The 17,618-nt window shown below is 40.0% G+C and overlaps 1 protein-coding gene across 7 annotated transcripts in view; it reads left to right on the forward strand.

The window, feature by feature from the left end:
* Positions 1 to 17,618, forward strand: part of SMARCA2 (SWI/SNF related BAF chromatin remodeling complex subunit ATPase 2) — a 164,546-nt gene that overhangs the window by 49,676 nt on the left and 97,252 nt on the right. For all 7 annotated transcript variants that reach the window (XM_069476443.1, XM_069476448.1, XM_069476450.1 and 4 more), the window contains exons 10-17: positions 3,955 to 4,008; positions 7,136 to 7,266; positions 7,492 to 7,549; positions 9,811 to 9,911; positions 11,164 to 11,311; positions 14,727 to 14,890; positions 16,347 to 16,413; positions 17,064 to 17,174. In XM_069476443.1, the coding sequence (XP_069332544.1) occupies positions 3,955 to 4,008; positions 7,136 to 7,266; positions 7,492 to 7,549; positions 9,811 to 9,911; positions 11,164 to 11,311; positions 14,727 to 14,890; positions 16,347 to 16,413; positions 17,064 to 17,174 (834 nt within the window). The remainder of the gene's footprint in view (positions 1 to 3,954; positions 4,009 to 7,135; positions 7,267 to 7,491; positions 7,550 to 9,810; positions 9,912 to 11,163; positions 11,312 to 14,726; positions 14,891 to 16,346; positions 16,414 to 17,063; positions 17,175 to 17,618) is intronic.

Raw genomic sequence — 17,618 nt, forward strand, 5'->3', positions numbered from 1 at the left:
TTCTCAATTTTTTTATCTCTGTTTTCCCCCAAAGATTATATGGTTAGTTTATTGCAGCTTTCTCTCACAAGATTTTCATAGGTAAAAGAAAGGTTCCAATGTAATTCTGCACATTTGAGTGTAGGGACTATTAAAGCGTAGGTGAACACAATGCCACAGTGATTAGATTTATTTGATTAGTTCAGTGTCAAAATGAGTAAAACCAGAAGTTTGGATCAAAGTCCTGTTTAACTGGATTGACCAGTTACTTGAATCAAAATGTTCCAATTGGTTTTTTCTGTAAGAAACAACCCAAGTAATGTGCAAATGTCTGTTAATTTGATATTCCTGGGCATTTTTTATTGCCCGATCACCTATCTTAATGCTCAAAGGTCCACTTAAATGACAGTAAAAATAACCCGAGTGGTTTCTGAAAGCTTAGGTTTCCAGTGAAGCAGAATGAGTCCTTCAGATGCCAGCACATTTGAATGTTGTTTCAGCATATTATAACAACACCCGCTGGGGGATAAAGTACATTCACTTTATAATATAGATTGTAAAATATTTGATATAAAACCGTTTCTTTACAGAATGAGGCTGTTTATAGCCTGTGTTGTGGTAATCTAAATAAAGTGCCCCATTGAAGTCTATTTTCTTGAGTTCAGCTTACGTGAGATTTTCATATTTAGGGAGTTCCTTCTCTCCTCAGCCCTGTTGTTGATTATTTTATATACCTTCTGCAAAGAAGCTGGGTAGCCACACACATGGCTTTTTTTGTGAACGTTCCTAAACAGAGGATAGGAACTGACATTGGCCTTGGAAATTGGGAACCCAGGTTGTCTTTAGTTTGAGTAATTTTTAGTGATGAATAATCTTTAATTATGAATAATGTATATCATGTCCCCTTACATGGTTAGGTTAATTATGCTGCTCCCTCCCTGCATAAGCATAATTAGTTCTAAACTTTTTTGCTTGTAGGAAGAAGTGAGTACAAAGTTTCTTCAGTTCTGATGAATGAATGAATTGTAGTGCTTTGTTTTGTTTTGGTTTGGTTTTAATCAATGGAAATAAGCTCAGGCGTCAGCCAGTAATATTGACAGCATGGGTTTGCAAATACATGGCACAGATATAGCTGTCTGTGAAAATTCCTCAGGTGCAGGAGATGCTGCAGCAGCTGCTGCGTTTGTACCAGGCCATTTCACCAGGTGCTCAGACTGTCCAGAGTTAGCTCAACCAGTAGCACCAATCACAGTCTCTTGGATGTTAACTTTGAACCAAAAAAGGGGCTTTTTTTGGTTAGTTTTTTCTGTTTTGTTTTGTTTTGTTTTGTTTTGAGAGATAGCATCAGTATGATGTGAGAACGTTGATTTATGAAAGTACACCAACCAGAGATGTCACCAAACTGAAAGAAGCCAAAGCAGGGTGGGAGAAATTGACATCTCTTGGCCATACAGTAGACTGCCACCTGGCTTCCACCTCTTAGAATAACAGCAGAATTGCGCCTAAGGACAGGGTGTGCAGAAGTCTCACAGAGCACCAGTTCAATGGCAAATTGTGGGTGTGTGCTCTTAACTATTTTATGACTTGCAAATATATTGGCACCTAATTACAATAATAATAATTCAGTGAGTATATGCTAAGTGGAAGGCATTGTTCTTGGCGCATTCATTCATTCCTTCATTCACCAAGTATTTATTGAGTGCTTAAGTGCCAGGCACCCCTGTAGGTGTAGGAATGCATCAGTGAACAGAACAAACTGAAATCCCTGACCTCCTAGCCTTATAAAGCAGTTTTCAAGCTATGCTACAGCCAGTCTTAATTGCAGACATAGAAGAACAGCCCTTGGACCATCATTGACTCTTGTATGTTGTGGAGATTGATGCTCACAGCATGTATATCTGCAACATTGGATTATATGTATCCACATAGTGATCCAGTCTTGCAGCAGCCCTGTAACTCAGGTACTGCTACCATCCCTGTTTTACACAAGAGGGAACCAGGCTACAAAGAGAAGATTTGCTCAAGATCATACAGCTAAGGTCTCTTGCACTTAGTCACAGAGCTGGGATTCAAACTCAGGGGGTCTAATTCCAGATCAAGTGTCTTATATCTAATATTACTTTGCCTCTCAAATTTGATACCTAATGGAATTTTAAAAAATAGTTTAGGGGATTTTCAGTAATGGAAGGGCCTAATTATAAGACAGTTTTTAGATAACAATCTAGCTAGTCAAGAGTATATTCATTGGAGAGTATCCTTTACAATAGTTTTGATTCTATTAATGTATGGTGCTTCAAGCTTTTTAATGTACTATTCATTCAAATGGTGATCCAATTCCACTTGCTAGATATTTGAAATTGGCTTATTCATTGTCTTATTTGATTTTCTTTGTGGCCAAATTTGTAGCTTATTTCTAGTTTGTATGGAAAGAATGGTGGGATTAATTGACTTTCTCCCCTTAATTAAAACAGTCCCTTGAGTATAGTGCCTGAGATTCCAAAAATGGAACCTTCAGTGACTGGTAGCAGGAATGGTTTCTTTTCTGAACTGAGGGCTTCTGCCATTGTCCTGTATCCCTAGCCTAGATACAAGGCCTGATGCTCTTTGAAGCTGGTCAGTCCTTTTGAGCTTGTAAATATTTTCACTTTGTGATGGCATAAACACAAAATTAAATTCTTGGAAAATCATAAACAAAGAGAGTATTTCATTTGCTACTTGTAGGTAGAAGCTACATTTTTTATGCTTTGTGCTTTGGTGTACATACACATTTACACATATTTATGCCCAGGGCTTTGGCATACTATACGTATATACATACATACATATATTTTATACATTAATAAAAGAACTTCAAAAATTTCAAACATTTATGGAATTATTTTTCTTCAGTATGGATCAAAGGCTAGATTTTTAATGTTAAATATTTTCATGAAAGTTGTTTTGTCAAGAGACTATTGAGTTATTTTCATGAAAGGCAAAAAGGTATTTTAGAATCAATGTCTTAAGTAAACGAGGTTGAGTTAATATTGATTCCTTATCATTATATATATCTTTAATTAACTAAAGAGCCCAAGGGAGGAAAGCTCATTTTCTTAAATATCTTGATGAAGAAAATGACTATAGTTGTTTTTTCTTGTACTACACAGAAATGCATAGCTTTCCAGCAATAACTTTATAAAGATTCTATAAAGGTGATATTAAAGGTTTCACTTGCCAGAGCGATTGCCATAAATGGAGGAAATTTTAGACTATTTTGTGTATATTACAGTTGAAACTCTTGAGTACAAAAGATGACATAATCTTAGCTTTTCATTTAGTTTGTCTTTGAGGCACATAGAGGCTAATATACTAAGATATTGGAAAATTTAAGAAATAGTAGATCACAGAATTTTTCGTGAGATTACAGTATCTGCATCAAATTTTACACACAGTGGAAATGCTGTATATTATGAAAGCCAATTAGGTAGAATGAAAAACATCCAGAGAACTCACAGAGTTTTGTATTATTTTATATTTTTATGACCCAGGAGGAGTTCAAAGCTTATTTTTGATGGACGTTTTTAGAATGTTATTCTTCATTGCTGATGAAAACTTGCTTAGGGAATAGGAAAGTTGAGCTAATTATATCAGGATTTGTCTTCACACTGCCAAACACGAGAAGAACATTTCAGATTCTGACCGCCGTCTTGATGCTGCCATGTCTTAAGCTCTTGGGGTCCCTGAAGACACAATCCACAAATCTCTAGTGTGCTGGCCTCAGATCATGTCTGGCTTTAAATGACTCTCTGCAAGTTGCTAATAAAATACACTCTTTGTCTGAGATAGTGAAGAGAAGTAAAAATAAAAGGCATTAACACTTATGCTGTGTTAGATGATAATGGTTAGCGAGGAAATTCTGTCACAGACCAGAGTGCCATGAAGTCCTTCACCCATCTTCTTGGTGGACACATAACATTTGATATTGTTGTTTTGCAGAAGGCTGAAGAGAATGCGGAAGGTGGAGAGTCTGCCCTGGGACCAGATGGAGAGGTGAGGGGTTTTCATCCATTTCTACTGTGTTCTGCTCAATGGAGTTTTTGCCATACCTTGCAACACCATTCTTTCTGTATACTAATTTTATTTTTACTCAGCTATTTATTTTTAATTAAAAATAGTAGTACATTAGCATAGGAGAAAATTAGAATAATACAAAAGGGATATAGTGAAAAATAATCTACTTCCATCTCAGACTACCAATCAACTGATATTAAATTTTTTGTGTACCATTCCAGAATTTTCTGCCCACATATAAGTATATATTTATGAATACATGGAATATGTAATAATCTTAAATGATTCTATAATTACATTTCCCCAGAAAATGATACAGAAACATAAAATACGACCCAGTTTCCCTAGTTTATTACTAATTTGAAATTATAAAAATACATAAACTAAACAATTCACATACGTGGTTAACTCATTTTGTTGACATTTTCTATAGGCTTACAGTGTAGCTTCTATATGTATATTCATCAGTCTAGTCCTAGATTTTGTTTCCTACCATTTCTAATATTCTCCTGAATCATGAGGATACAATTATTTATTTATTGGATTTTTTTTTCTGAAAAACTCAAGGCTCTGTGCCAGTGGTTCACAATAAGGAGGTACACCCCCAAAGCAGCTCGGGAAGGGGGTTTGTTTCAAACCGCCTTCTCCTCCTCTCACAGATGCTGAGAAACGTGCCTGGAGGGTTGGGGTGGGCGGGGTGTCGCCTCTTCTCATTCTAGAATCACTGTGCATGTGAGTCGTATTGTGAACTCAGCCTAGATGCTGAAAAAAGGTTTCACCACTGTTCCATGCAGAATAGAAGGCTCTTGAACAATAAATGTTGCTTAACCACTATAATCCATCACAAGGAAAGAAAGGATCAGGATAAATGTCTAATGTGTAAGAACCTCTCAGTGGGCTGTTATGGGGGAAGAATACTATATATGAGAGCACTTAGGAACAACTCTAATTTGCAAAAGCCCAGCCTTACCTAAGCATGCCTCACATAGGGCCTGTAATTAACAAGCAGGCAGGGAGGGATTTAACATGTTAGTGTAATAGTGTTCTTATCTCCTGTTATCTCTTGGGAAAATTAGCTACTGATCTTGAGCCTGTTACGTGCACCTTTTTTTTTTTTCTTTTAATCTTAACACATGTGTTCTGTTTGCTTAGGTTTGCAAGGTGGACCTTTGCTCAGTTTGTTTTGAAATAATGTTCTTATTATACTCTTCTGTGCTCATTCAGTGATTTTGCCAAAGTTCTAATTCCAGCCACGGTGATTTCCACTTTTCTTTGAGGCATGACATTAGCAATAAAACAAGCTGTATTATCATGGCTCAAGATAACAGAATATGAGTTTTCCAAAGGAAATGATAGCAAATGGTAGATTTCCCTTTTTTATCTTGTGGGCAGATAGATGACCTTTTACGTTAATGAGGAAGAAGCAGAGTGTTGGCATGAAAGAAGTGGTGTTGGAAACCATTGCTTTAACATACACAAAAGAATAAAAAGACAGTCTGGAGTAAGCCTTTTCTTTTTTTTAAGGTGATTTTTGTGGATAATCACTAATATATTGTTTCTTATTCTGACAGTGTTTTGTTGAGGAAGTAGAGGGAAAGAACCCTTGGGTTTATGTTGGGGGGAATGGTTTGGTCATTTCCTACAAGATAACAGAAGATAACCTACAGCATACTTTTTTCCCCCTATCATTTCTGCTTAACCTCAATTAAAAGTAATTTAGGCCAGGCGAGGTGGCTCATGCCTATAATCTTAGCACTTTGGGAGACAGAGGGTGGGAGGATTATTTGAGGCCAGAAGTTTGAGACCAGCCTGAGCAAGAGTAAGACCCCGTTTCTATGAAAAATAGAAAAAATTAGCCAGGCGTGATGGTGCACACCTGTAGTCCCAGCTACTCGGGAGGCTGAGGCAGGAGAATCACTTGAGCCCAGGAGTTTGAGGTTGCAGTGAGCTGTGATGATGTCACTGCACTCTAGCCTGGGCAACAGAGTGAGACCCTGTCTCCAAAAAAAAAAAAATAATTTAGGAAAAATTATGGAATTAATGAATTATCCAAACATTCCATTTGATTACTTTTCAGGAGATAGATACTTGAACCACTCATAGATCAAGCATTTCCAAACAAATGTTTTCCTTGGGGGTCTGCTTCTAGAAGTATAGGATCACCCTAAAATCAGTAGTATTCATTTGCATAGGATCACTCCATTTTTAGGCCTTTTAAGACAATTTGTTCTCTGAAGCAGGTTAAATACAACCTCTGCAATTTCATTTATTCTTTTAGTTTTCTGAGCAAGCCATTTTGCTAGAGTGTGGTAATGAACTTCAGCTCAATCTTGGTCCATTCTCCAGATTCCAAAGAAACAGAGCTATTTTCTTTATCATACTCTTTATCACAGGTTCCAGTGGTTAGGTTAGATACCAAGTGGTATCGGACACTGGTTCTGAAGCCAAACCAGCCACTAATGAGATGACATGGGTTACAATAGCTTTTTCTTTTCTCATTCTCTCTGCAACTATAACTTTGTAATAGTTGTTATCTGGGAAATATTAGTTGAGGAATTGGGGGGTTGTTAGTTGCAAATTACCAAAATCAACTCTGCCTGATTTACATAAGAAGGTGATTTATTAATAGGATATTAGATAATTCATCAGATGTCTGGGATTACTGGAGAACCTGACTCAGGGCTCTACCCAGTATTATACTGTGTAACTGGTCCAGTGAGGAGACGGCTGCTGCTGGGAGGAGGCGGGAGCTTGGTACGGCCAATACCATTCCCAGGCATTGTTGCCCCTGTGGTCTGCCCTTCCCCCAGTGTGACCGTTTGTCCTCAGTCCCTTGAACTTCTGGCTTCTAACTCAGGGCCTTGGGGTTGCATCCAGTCGGTGGAGCTAAGGATTTTGCCTGCACCTTAGCTTTTAGGGAGGTGGCGTGTTAAGTGTCTTTCTTGGGAAGTGGCCTCTCACCTCCCACCAAGAGGTAGCGAAATTTCCAGATGCAGAGAAAGATTTCAGATGGTGGGCAGCCAAAAGGCTGAGAAACATCCAGCACACAGCTAGGAGAATGTGTTAACATCAAGCGGTGATGTGATTTTTTTTTCCTCCTTTCTAGCCGATAGATGAGAGCAGTCAGATGAGCGACCTCCCTGTCAAAGTGACTCACACGGAAACCGGCAAGGTCCTATTTGGACCAGAAGCACCCAAAGCGAGCCAGCTGGATGCCTGGCTGGAGATGAATCCTGGGTATGGCATGAAAGTGGCATTAGTGGCGGTCTTTTGGCGTCTTAGATTTTGGTTGTCCTTGTAAAATCTTAAAACTAAAACAACATGGTCTTTGCTGAGATGGTTGAAGTTGTTTATTGCATTTGTCGTTTGTCCATAGAACATGCTAGTTAAGTCACGTGCGTCTGTACTGTCTTGTAATTTAAAGAACTAAGCCCCTTTCTCTTCCCCACCCCTTTTCCTTAGTTACGAAGTTGCTCCTAGATCCGACAGTGAAGAGAGTGATTCTGATTATGAGGAGGAGGTATGTATGTATCTCTGTTTGGGGTTTATTGATTTGAAAGTTGGTAGAGATTCCACAGATATAGCCAAAAATAAGAAATAATTAAGAAAAAAAAAAAAGAAGGAAGGAAGAAGAAAGTTGGTAGAGAAAGAAACTTCTCCCTGAATGTAGGCTCAGCCCCTGTGTCCATCTGGCACTTCTTACTCCAGGGTTGGCTTTCGGGTGACAAGTGGGGCTAAGGATTTATTTACAGAAGCTTTGATGAGGCATGCTTCGTGGTACAGTGATCTCTTGGGAGCTCCTGGCTGATGGGGAAGCTTGGCGAATTCTAAATTCATTTGGAACCAAGAAATGAGAAGCTGGCATTAACTTGGAGATGGTGGAATGGTCTTTTGGGGAAAATTGAAGATGGATTGCTTATTGCTTCGGGAAAGGCAATCCCATGCCTCCAAGTGGCTCACACTGAGAGCTGCCTAAAAATTTCTGAAGCCCTTTAGGCCTTAGGGTCTAGTTGAAGTTGAAAGTCTGGGAACTTAGATGAAAAGGGCAACATGAGCTTGGTTTAATGCGTTTATTGATCCTTCTGATTTGATTTCTCTGTAAATGTGATTCTCATTTGAATTCCTTGAATATACTTGTAACCCAAAGAGAATCACATTTCTCAGTCTCTTAGAAGGAATACTTAATATATCTGGCACCTAAAATGGGAATTTTGGATACATTTAATAGAAATTAGGAAACAAGATATTTGTTAAAGTATGAAATATGTAATAATTATGAAGAGAAGAGTTGAAAGATTTGATATTCTTTATTAGAGCATTTTGTTAATATGTAGTCATTAAATCTGATGTTTTCCAGTGTAGGAGAATCTTAGTCCAAAGAGTGCCATGGCACAGGGGCCAAGGACTGGATGAAGCAGCCTTTACCAGGATCTTAAGACAGTGGCTATTTTTCTGCTATTTCATGGATCTGTGTTTTCTAAATTAATCTACCATGAGCACTTCCTGCTTTTGTAAAGAGGAAAAATAACAAGAGTTACATAAAAAAAAAAGCATAACCATTAAAGAGCAAATAGTTTCTCTGCCATGCTATTTTTTTTCCCCAGCTACTCTATCTCTGAGATATTTAAAGGTTGGAAAATCAATTTTAAAATGTATCTTATTTACTTGGATGCGTATGCCCATAAGTGATCCATTGGAAGAACCTTCTCTGTGAGTAAGAGAGACAGAGAGGGACAGAGAGATGAAATAGGCTGCCTAACCAGCAGGTGCCACCCTGAGACCCCGACAAGCACAGCAGCCCTAGACAGCTGGGAAGCAAACGAACTCTGACCTGGGAGACAGGAGACCCGGGAACTCACCTCGCGCCTGCCACAAGCGAGCCCAAGTGACTTGTGGAGAGTCATGTCCCCTCTCAGAGCTTCATTTCCTCACCCAGAAAGCGAAGTTGTGCCAAGTCCTCGGCTTACTCCCTGCTTCTAAATGATCTGTTAACACAGGGTGAATTTTAGCACAGATAAGTGTCAGTTCATATTCTTTTCATTCAAGAATTATGGAAAAGCATGGTTCTCTTTAAACCTGCTTTTAAAGGAAATTCTGCTCGATTATCTAGAAACACTTAACCTTCGGCACCAACTTAGCAGTGGCTGTAAGTGAATATAGTGATGCTTTCAAACTGGCCAGGTGAATGTGGTACGTAGTCCAGAGGTGGGAGGTGTGGAGTCCTGTGCCAAGGTATGGACAGTTTTTATCTCAGAGCTCAAAATGTGTGACATGAATCAGCCACAGAAAGCAGTGTGCCCACAAGCTTCGGGTCTCTACAGAGGATAGGATACATGTGGGGCCATCAAAGTCTACCTGGCATCATCAGGGAGCACATGTGTATGAGGAGGAGGATACTAGATCTCCAAAGTCTGGCTTTGGAGAGAGGAATATCTAATGCTACTGAGTAAATGAGAGCAGATATGGTCTACAGGACTCTTTGATAACCAAATAATGATAAATATCCATCTTTCTGCCGTGGTGTTTACTTATTTATTCTTGGGAGCAAGGGTTCGGGGGGATCCCCAGAAGGCTCCTTTCGTTCTCTCACTCAGTAATTTAGATAGCAGGGGGATGGTGTATTGCCTGGCTTAAGGAGATGCTGAATTTACTTCCTCCCTTAGTTGTATGTACGTTTTCATTTTTGAAGTTGAATACTATTTCATCTCTTTTTCAGAAAATGCCTCCTAGAGAATCGCTTGTTAAAATGCAATTTTCTCCCTGTCTTTGTTCCTTCCCCAGGATGAGGAGGAAGAGTCCAGCAGGCAGGAGACTGAAGAGAAAATACTTCTGGATCCAAACAGCGAAGAAGTTTCTGAGAAGGATGCTAAGCAGATCATTGAGTGTGTATCTCTTGGAGTTTTTTTCCCTTGGAAATGCATTGCGTGAGGATGATGCTTTATAAGCTGCCATTTAGAAAACTGAGCTTAAGGAAGAGAGCTAACTTCATCCTCATACTCTGCTTGAAGCTGTGCTCTCAGAGGTCCCCGCTCAGCTCTCATCTGTCGTCCTTCCTTCCTTCTGTCCTTCCTCCCTCCCTCCCTTCTTCTTTTCCCTCCTGAACCTGCCACCCCGGCTCAGGCTCACTTCTGGGCTTCACACGTGACCTCTGCCCTTCCCTCCCAGATTGAACTAATCACACCTACCTTCCTAACTGGCTGCTTTGCTGCCTTTCCTGTCTCCCTTAATGGCATCCGTACTCGCCCAGAAGCTGGTCTTCACTGCCATGGCCAGGTCGGCCACCAGCCCCCAGCCAGTCCCTGAACCCTCCCAACCCTTCCTGCCCAGTGCCCGCTCAGCGTCTCATCCGCTCCGTGGGCCCTCTGCAGGGGCGGCCTGCTCACTTCTCCGCGTGGATAGCTCTACTATTAAAAGGAAATTGTTGTGAAACAATATGCAAAAGAGCACAGTTTAAAAGACGAGATTTTTTTAAAAACCAGAAATAGACATTCTTACATTTTCCCCTTTTATTCCATAGCTCTGTGCCCCCCTTTAGGAACCTTCATTTTACCAGTCTGCCAAGCTCCTTCACTGAAGGTTTTAAGAACCCCTCAATGGCTCTTCATTGCCTGTCCGAGCAAATACTAGCTTGTGAACACGGCAAAGGAGATAGAAGCCTACCTTTCCGCTTTCCTACCCCTTTGCTGCTGTCTCCCACCTGTCCTTCAAACTTTAGCCAGCGCTCTGTGAATAGGATTCACCTTTGTATCCTAGCAGACTGGGACAGCTTCAGTGGCGAAGTGTTAATCTGCAGGGGTAGGGTTCACGCTCTTATTGGTCTTTTGAGGTCAAGCGGACCTGCTTTCAAATCCTGTTTTCACTACATTTCATGTGACCCAGACAAATGAAGTAACCTCTCTGAATCTCAAGTTCTCCACATGCATAAAATGAGAGTGAGGATGATAGTGCCTACCATGCTTAGTTTTTGTGAGGATTACAGGTAGTATATTTAACTGCAAGGCATGTAGTGGGTGACAAATAAACCGTATTTATTGCAACTAGTTTAGGCTCTCGATTCATTTGTTATTTCTTGAATGAAATGAACTAACACATGCACACATGTCTGTGTGTGATTCTGCACGTTCCGTTTCTCAGGACAGCGAAGCAAGACGTGGATGACGAGTACAGCATGCAGTACAGCGCCAGGGGCTCCCAGTCCTACTACACTGTGGCTCACGCCATCTCAGAGAGGGTGGAGAAGCAGTCTGCCCTCCTCATTAACGGGACCCTAAAGCATTACCAGGTAATGAGTGTGGTTTGTGTTAGCAAGAAGTAATCTTTTACCTAATTTTGATTGAAGTATGTCATGCTTATTGACTGAAGAAGAGGTTTTCATGATGGTGAGACATTTTAGTCACATCATGTGTAATATTGAGATCCTTCCTGCTGTGCCTGTAATTCTTCTTTTAAAGTACTTCTGTGTTACCATCTCTACAACGACATACCATACCAGTTTTCTCTGTTGTTACGGTTTTGGGATGTGCTTTGTCTTAAGAAATACTGGCTTAACATTTAGAACAGTTTCATTGTAGATCTCTTCAAAATGGAAACCCCGGCCACATTCTTGTCAATGTAGGGAACCTCAGTGCCTCATCTTGAAGTAAATGAAGTGTTTCTTTAAAATTTTTGGTTGTGGCTATAGTTTTATGCTATGGGTTCAACCACCTAGGAGTAGCTGTCCACTACATTTGTGCTTTTTTATTAAGACACAATAAAGTTGTGAGCATCTGTGAGTTGATTAAAAACTAGGCTGTAAACATAGAAATGTTTCATTTGACCTGTCTGGATTGAGGTTAATTCCTATCTTCTACCTTCTGCCACTTTGAAGGGTTTCCCAAAGTGTGTTCCTTTGAACATTTGTTCCATGAGTTGTTCCTCAAAAAAAAAAGTTTTGTGGTCAAATAAATATAGGAAATACTATCAGCTGTAACTAGGCTTATCATATAATTTACTATTCCAAATTTAGATACTTGTGAGAGTGAGTAGAGGCTCTTATTATTGATAATAGGCATAATCCTGGACCGTCCTAAACCAACTAGACATATGGTCACCCTAACTATGACCCCTTGATCCCTCTTGGTAATTCACAACACACATCAGCACAGTAATGACTCTGCAAAAACAAATGTATAATCCAGGATGCACATTGGTGTCCTGCAGTAGAGTAACTTGTCTGACATTGACTTTATATTTCCTAAACTTCTTTGACCACCAAACCCTATTTTTATGTATCATCCCTTGACATCCTGTAAAACTAATGTCTTCTAGAATATGCTTTACAAAGTGCATGTGTTAAACCAGTGGTTTTCAAACTTTTTGGCACCAGGTCCCTTCCACTCTTCACACTTGGTGCTGTGTGTGCTGCTGTTGCATGGGAGTGGAGAATACAGTGATTGCTAGTATAGAACTGCCTTGATTCCTGCTAAAGTACCAGCAGTTTTTACCCACCATCACTTTTGTGTCATCTGTGCAGATGTCAACACAGTAAAAATGGCAAATCATGCCTTACTATCATGACAATCATTGTGACCTTGTGGATCTCTTGCAAAGGTCTTAGGGCCTCCAGGGAGGACCACTGCTCTTGCCTAAGTAAGGTCACATTTTCTCCAAAGCCCATACCACTTTCATGAAGTCCAGAGTGGTTTTCATCTTTTTCATCATGTGGCCTACCTGTCATAGATGTTAATTCAGAGTATGTTCTAATAAATTTTTGTGTTCCTGTTTATGGGAGATGTGTTAGATTATTCATAAATAACTTCTAGTGCCACATTGATTTTCTCCTCCTGTGCCACATCTTTGTAAGCACTCTTCATCACTCTTTTTTCAACCCTAGCTTCTCCTCCTCCTGTATGTGACTTTTGTGCCTCCCCAACTCGCTGAGCTGGATGTGCCTTGCACTGTCTCCCTCTGGCTTTCTGCCTCATGAGGTTCCTGATTCTTGCAATCTGACCGCCCATATCTGCCTGATTGAGATCTTTTCCATTCCTTCCACCACAGTTCAAAATGTGGCCCAAAACCTTCCCTGATCCTTCTGTGCATTTGTAAGCTTTCTGTCTTCCTGCTCCTTGACAGGCTTTTGGATCGTTAATATTCACTTAACCTTGACATAGCTGAGGCCTTCCTGCTGCTTCCTGGAGAGGCACATAAGCTTGGTTCGATATCCAACCCTCCCTGCCCCCCAGTCCCACAGCCTGGGAAAGTCCAAATCACTTCCTGCAACTTTTGTGAGTTTCTAGTACCCTCTGTCCAGTCTCTGCTTCTGTCTTATCTGGAATTAACACAGATGCAACATTCAGTCCCTTTACCAATTTTTGTTTAAAAAAATCTACTCCCACGAAGTCTCCAAATGATTCTTGTATTTAGTTGACTTTTCTAAAGGTCAGGTGGTCTTGTGGTCACGTTGCAGGCAATTTCTCCCATCTACACTTGTGGCTTGCAATTATTTCCCCTCTTCCCCGCTCTGTCTTTTGCCTGGTCTCTTGGAGGCTCTTCTTGTTTCTCTGCATATCTCTTGGTGTTGCTGTAGTTGTGCAAAAACCTAAGGGTGTCTTTGGAGTCTCACGTGGTACAAGGTACCTCAAGTGGCTTATGAAAGTAGTTCTTCAAACCATTGTAGTGTCTCTCTAAGAAAAATGCTGGGCAATAAAATCTTACACATTAGCACTGTCACCTACTTCTGGGGAACTGTGCACATGTGCCTTGTTTATTGTTTCCTCTCTGAATGCAAGTTTTGGAAGGGAGGCAGGCATCTTACCTTGGTATTTTAAATAAATGAATCATTTACTTTGTTCTCACATAAAACAAATTAATATTAACATTTCCCTGAGTATAACATCATTAGCAAGCTAAATCGACTTTAGCAGAAATATATATATAATATATAAAATTGACCATTTAAATCCAGCATCTGTGGTACGATGGTGGAAGGGCATTGGTGGTTGTGGGATGGAGGTTTAACAATTTTGTATTTTCACCCAGGCTTTCTTTTGTAGTTAACGTGGGGAGTCCAAAGCTGACTCTGTGAGGCAGGGCTTTTGTATTTTAAAAATATGTCAAACGTATTTCCAGGCAATCAGCTTCCAGCGTGTGCAGCCTTTGGGGAGTACCCACATTGCAAAGTTTCCATGTGCTGCCTGGGAACTTTCTCTCTCTGCCAGGAATAAAAATGTCCCCTTCCTCACTGAGGGGGTCTCACCCTAGCGGGTAGTCTATTCATTACCAAAAAGGCTATGTCCCATGATCTGTGCCAAATCTGGCTTCTGGTTTGTTGGTCTTTAATCCTCACATTGGCTTTTTGTTCTTGGAGTGGTTGGAAGAGATTTTAGGTTTGGGTTTTCTTCATTTATAATAATTCTAGAATGTCATATACTGTGAAATGCTAAGTAAGGATGAGCAGTAAAGCTGCTTAAAATCCCACCAGTATGCTCTAGCCCATCATTTCTAAATCTGATTAACACTCGGCACCTGCCAGGCAGCAGGGATGATTACAGGCTCGTATTTTACATTCCGTCTGCATTGGTGCCTCCCCGACTTTCCGACGGTGGGAAACCCAACATATAGCACTGAGGAGTTAAGAAGTCACAGCCTCACTTGAGTTGTATTAGTATTAATTACCTGTGCAGATCTTGGATAATTGAAGCAATTACTCTTCATTTCAGCTCCAGGGCCTGGAATGGATGGTTTCCCTGTATAATAACAATTTGAACGGAATCTTAGCTGATGAAATGGGGCTAGGAAAGACCATACAGACCATTGCACTCATCACTTATCTGATGGAGCACAAAAGACTCAATGGCCCCTATCTCATCATTGTTCCCCTTTCGTAAGTAAAGTCATTTATTCCACAGTCGTCATTCCGTATGTTGTCGAGTGCCCTAGTAGTGGCTTGTCCTTGTTTTTCACTTAAGGCAGAAGTGTAGCATGTACTATGATTACTAAGAGCATGTAATCTGAATTTAGGTTTTAATTTCCTGCCCCACCCCACCCTGGCTTCTTTGATTGGCTGTGTAAGCACAGGACCAAGTGATTTTATCAGCCATTAGCATTGCAGTCTACATGGCCTGCACACTGCATAGACGGTCTTATTCGTCATTACTCCTTAAGTGGTTCATGAAGGAGAAAGGAGTGTGTGTGTGTATGTGTGTGTGTGTGTGTATGTGTGTGTGTGTGTGTGTGTGTTTTAAGGTTTCTTTGATTTTTCCTTATTCCATATCCAAAAGGTTTTTTATATATATATATAAAAATATATATAAAAATAAATATTTTATATATATAAAATAAACATTTTATATATAAACGTATATAAAACCTTATATGTAATCAAAAGATTATATATTCTTAAATCTTCCTTTATTGTATCTTTATAATGCAGAACCCAAATCAAAATCATAACTATGAATTTTGCATTAAAGTAAGCTCCATGTGTGCACTTTCTGTGTCAGTGAGTCTGCTGCTTCATAAGGACAGGTCCTTGCTGGTCACTGTTACATCCTCAATGCCTCACTCACCGCTGGATGGTTCTTAGTAGGTCTTTAGTGAACACTCCCGGCGAGGGAATAATGGTTTGCAGCCACCCTCCCTGGGAGGCCAGCATATCTGGCTGTGGGTGTTAGGTTGCAACCTTACTCACTGAGGTCTCGCTGTAGATCTCAGTGATGATATGATCTTGGACTTTGAGTAAGAGTAACGATTCTGGTTTTGTATTTTCTTCAAATTTTGTCTAATGGGGACTATTTGCAGATCTTTTGATATGAATTATCTGTATTTATAATATTTAGATGTCATTTGCACTTTATATTTTGTATGTTGTAATGGTGACACTTTCAGGGATTTAAAAAAAAAAAGTCATTCAATATTTCTTCCCTTACCTCCTCTTGACAGATTTATTAATATTTTCATACGGTTTTATAGTTTCTTTTTCCTGATTCAACTTTTCTCTGAACTTACATGGCTGTTTCTGAAGATTCCCAAAATCACTCTGGCAATTGCCATTTCAATACCATATTAAAATTTAGTTTTTTGCTCTCTATATTTGTGCATTCTTTGATTTTTTTTATATGAGATTTTTTTATGAACCACAAACAAACTTGTGAAGCTTTGTGGCAAAACCTATTTCTCTAACTTATCTCTAATTTCCACAGCTTTAAAATAAACATGTAGTTGAGATATTTTATATTCTCTAGCCCCTTTAAAGGTGAGGCCTGAAAATGAATGAGAACATCTTTCTAACCACCAATTTTTATACAAATGTCTTTTCTTCTGTATTTTTTTCTCTTTAGGACTCTGTCTAACTGGACATACGAATTTGACAAATGGGCTCCTTCTGTGGTGAAAATTTCTTACAAGGTTTGGAATGCTGTATTTATATATAAATGTGGAAATGCAAAAAATAGACCCTATTTTCTTCATTCCATATGCACATCTGTGAACTGTATTTCGTTGTAAAGTTTTGTCATGTACATCATGTACTAAACCGTGAGAGTTAATCATCCCAAGAAGATTACTGTAATAAACCATAATTACTTTCAGATAGTGAAATCCAGAAGAAAATTGTTAATTATCATATTGCGAGGTTTCTGATGAGAGTAATACAAATGACAAATACCGCACATTCTGCATGCTGCTGGCTGGCTCACTGTGGGCTGCTGCTGTGCCCACTGTTCCCGCCAAGTCAGGCGGTTCCCCGGGCGCCTGGGCGCCTGCTGTCCGCTCCCGCGGAGATGGAGTCTTGCAGCAGAGCCGCAGGTTCTCCACCACCACAAGGTCACTGTCATTTCCTCTTCAGCATCCCCTCCCTCGGTCTTCAGTGGGAAGGGTCTGCAACGTGTCAAGACGTGTGCCGTATAGCCAAGACTTTCTTTACAGATAATGGATCAGTGTGTGACAATGGCATATGTGCATTCCTCAGTCACGTGTCTGGGTGTCATTAAGCTATGAATAGTGAGAAATCGCACACATGTACTCCCATTGGGTAACATAGTTTTCTTTCCATTCAGGGTACTCCCGCCATGCGTCGCTCTCTTGTCCCCCAGCTACGGAGTGGCAAATTCAACGTCCTTTTGACTACTTATGAGTACATTATAAAAGACAAGCACATTCTTGCAAAGGTATGCTTTAAAAGAAATTCTTTTGTCTCTAATTATGGTCCATCACACTAAAGTGTGAAGTATTCCTTAAGTTGGTTTGTGTGTGTGTGTGTGTGTGTGTGTGTGTTTATTTCAGCATATTATAGGGGTACAAATATTTAGGTTACATATATTGCCTTTGCCCCACCTAAGTCAGAGCTTCAAGTGTGTCCATCCCCCAGGCCGTGCATACCGTTCCAGTTAGGTGTGAATATACCCATCCCCTGCTCCCCGCTCCCATCTGTCTGACACCAGATGAATGTACTCAATAGTTTAATTTGATCGTTAGATGACTTGTCTTTTTCTCTTTCTTCTTATTTTTTCAAAGTGTTCGATATAGTTTGGTCATGGTTTTTAATTTTATGCATGCTATTTGTGTGTGTGTGTGTGATCCTAGGGCTCTTACCTTGCCTCTCACAGTTAATG

This window comes from Eulemur rufifrons, chromosome 7 (genome assembly GCF_041146395.1).
Source record: "Eulemur rufifrons isolate Redbay chromosome 7, OSU_ERuf_1, whole genome shotgun sequence".
NCBI lineage: Eukaryota > Metazoa > Chordata > Mammalia > Primates > Lemuridae > Eulemur > Eulemur rufifrons.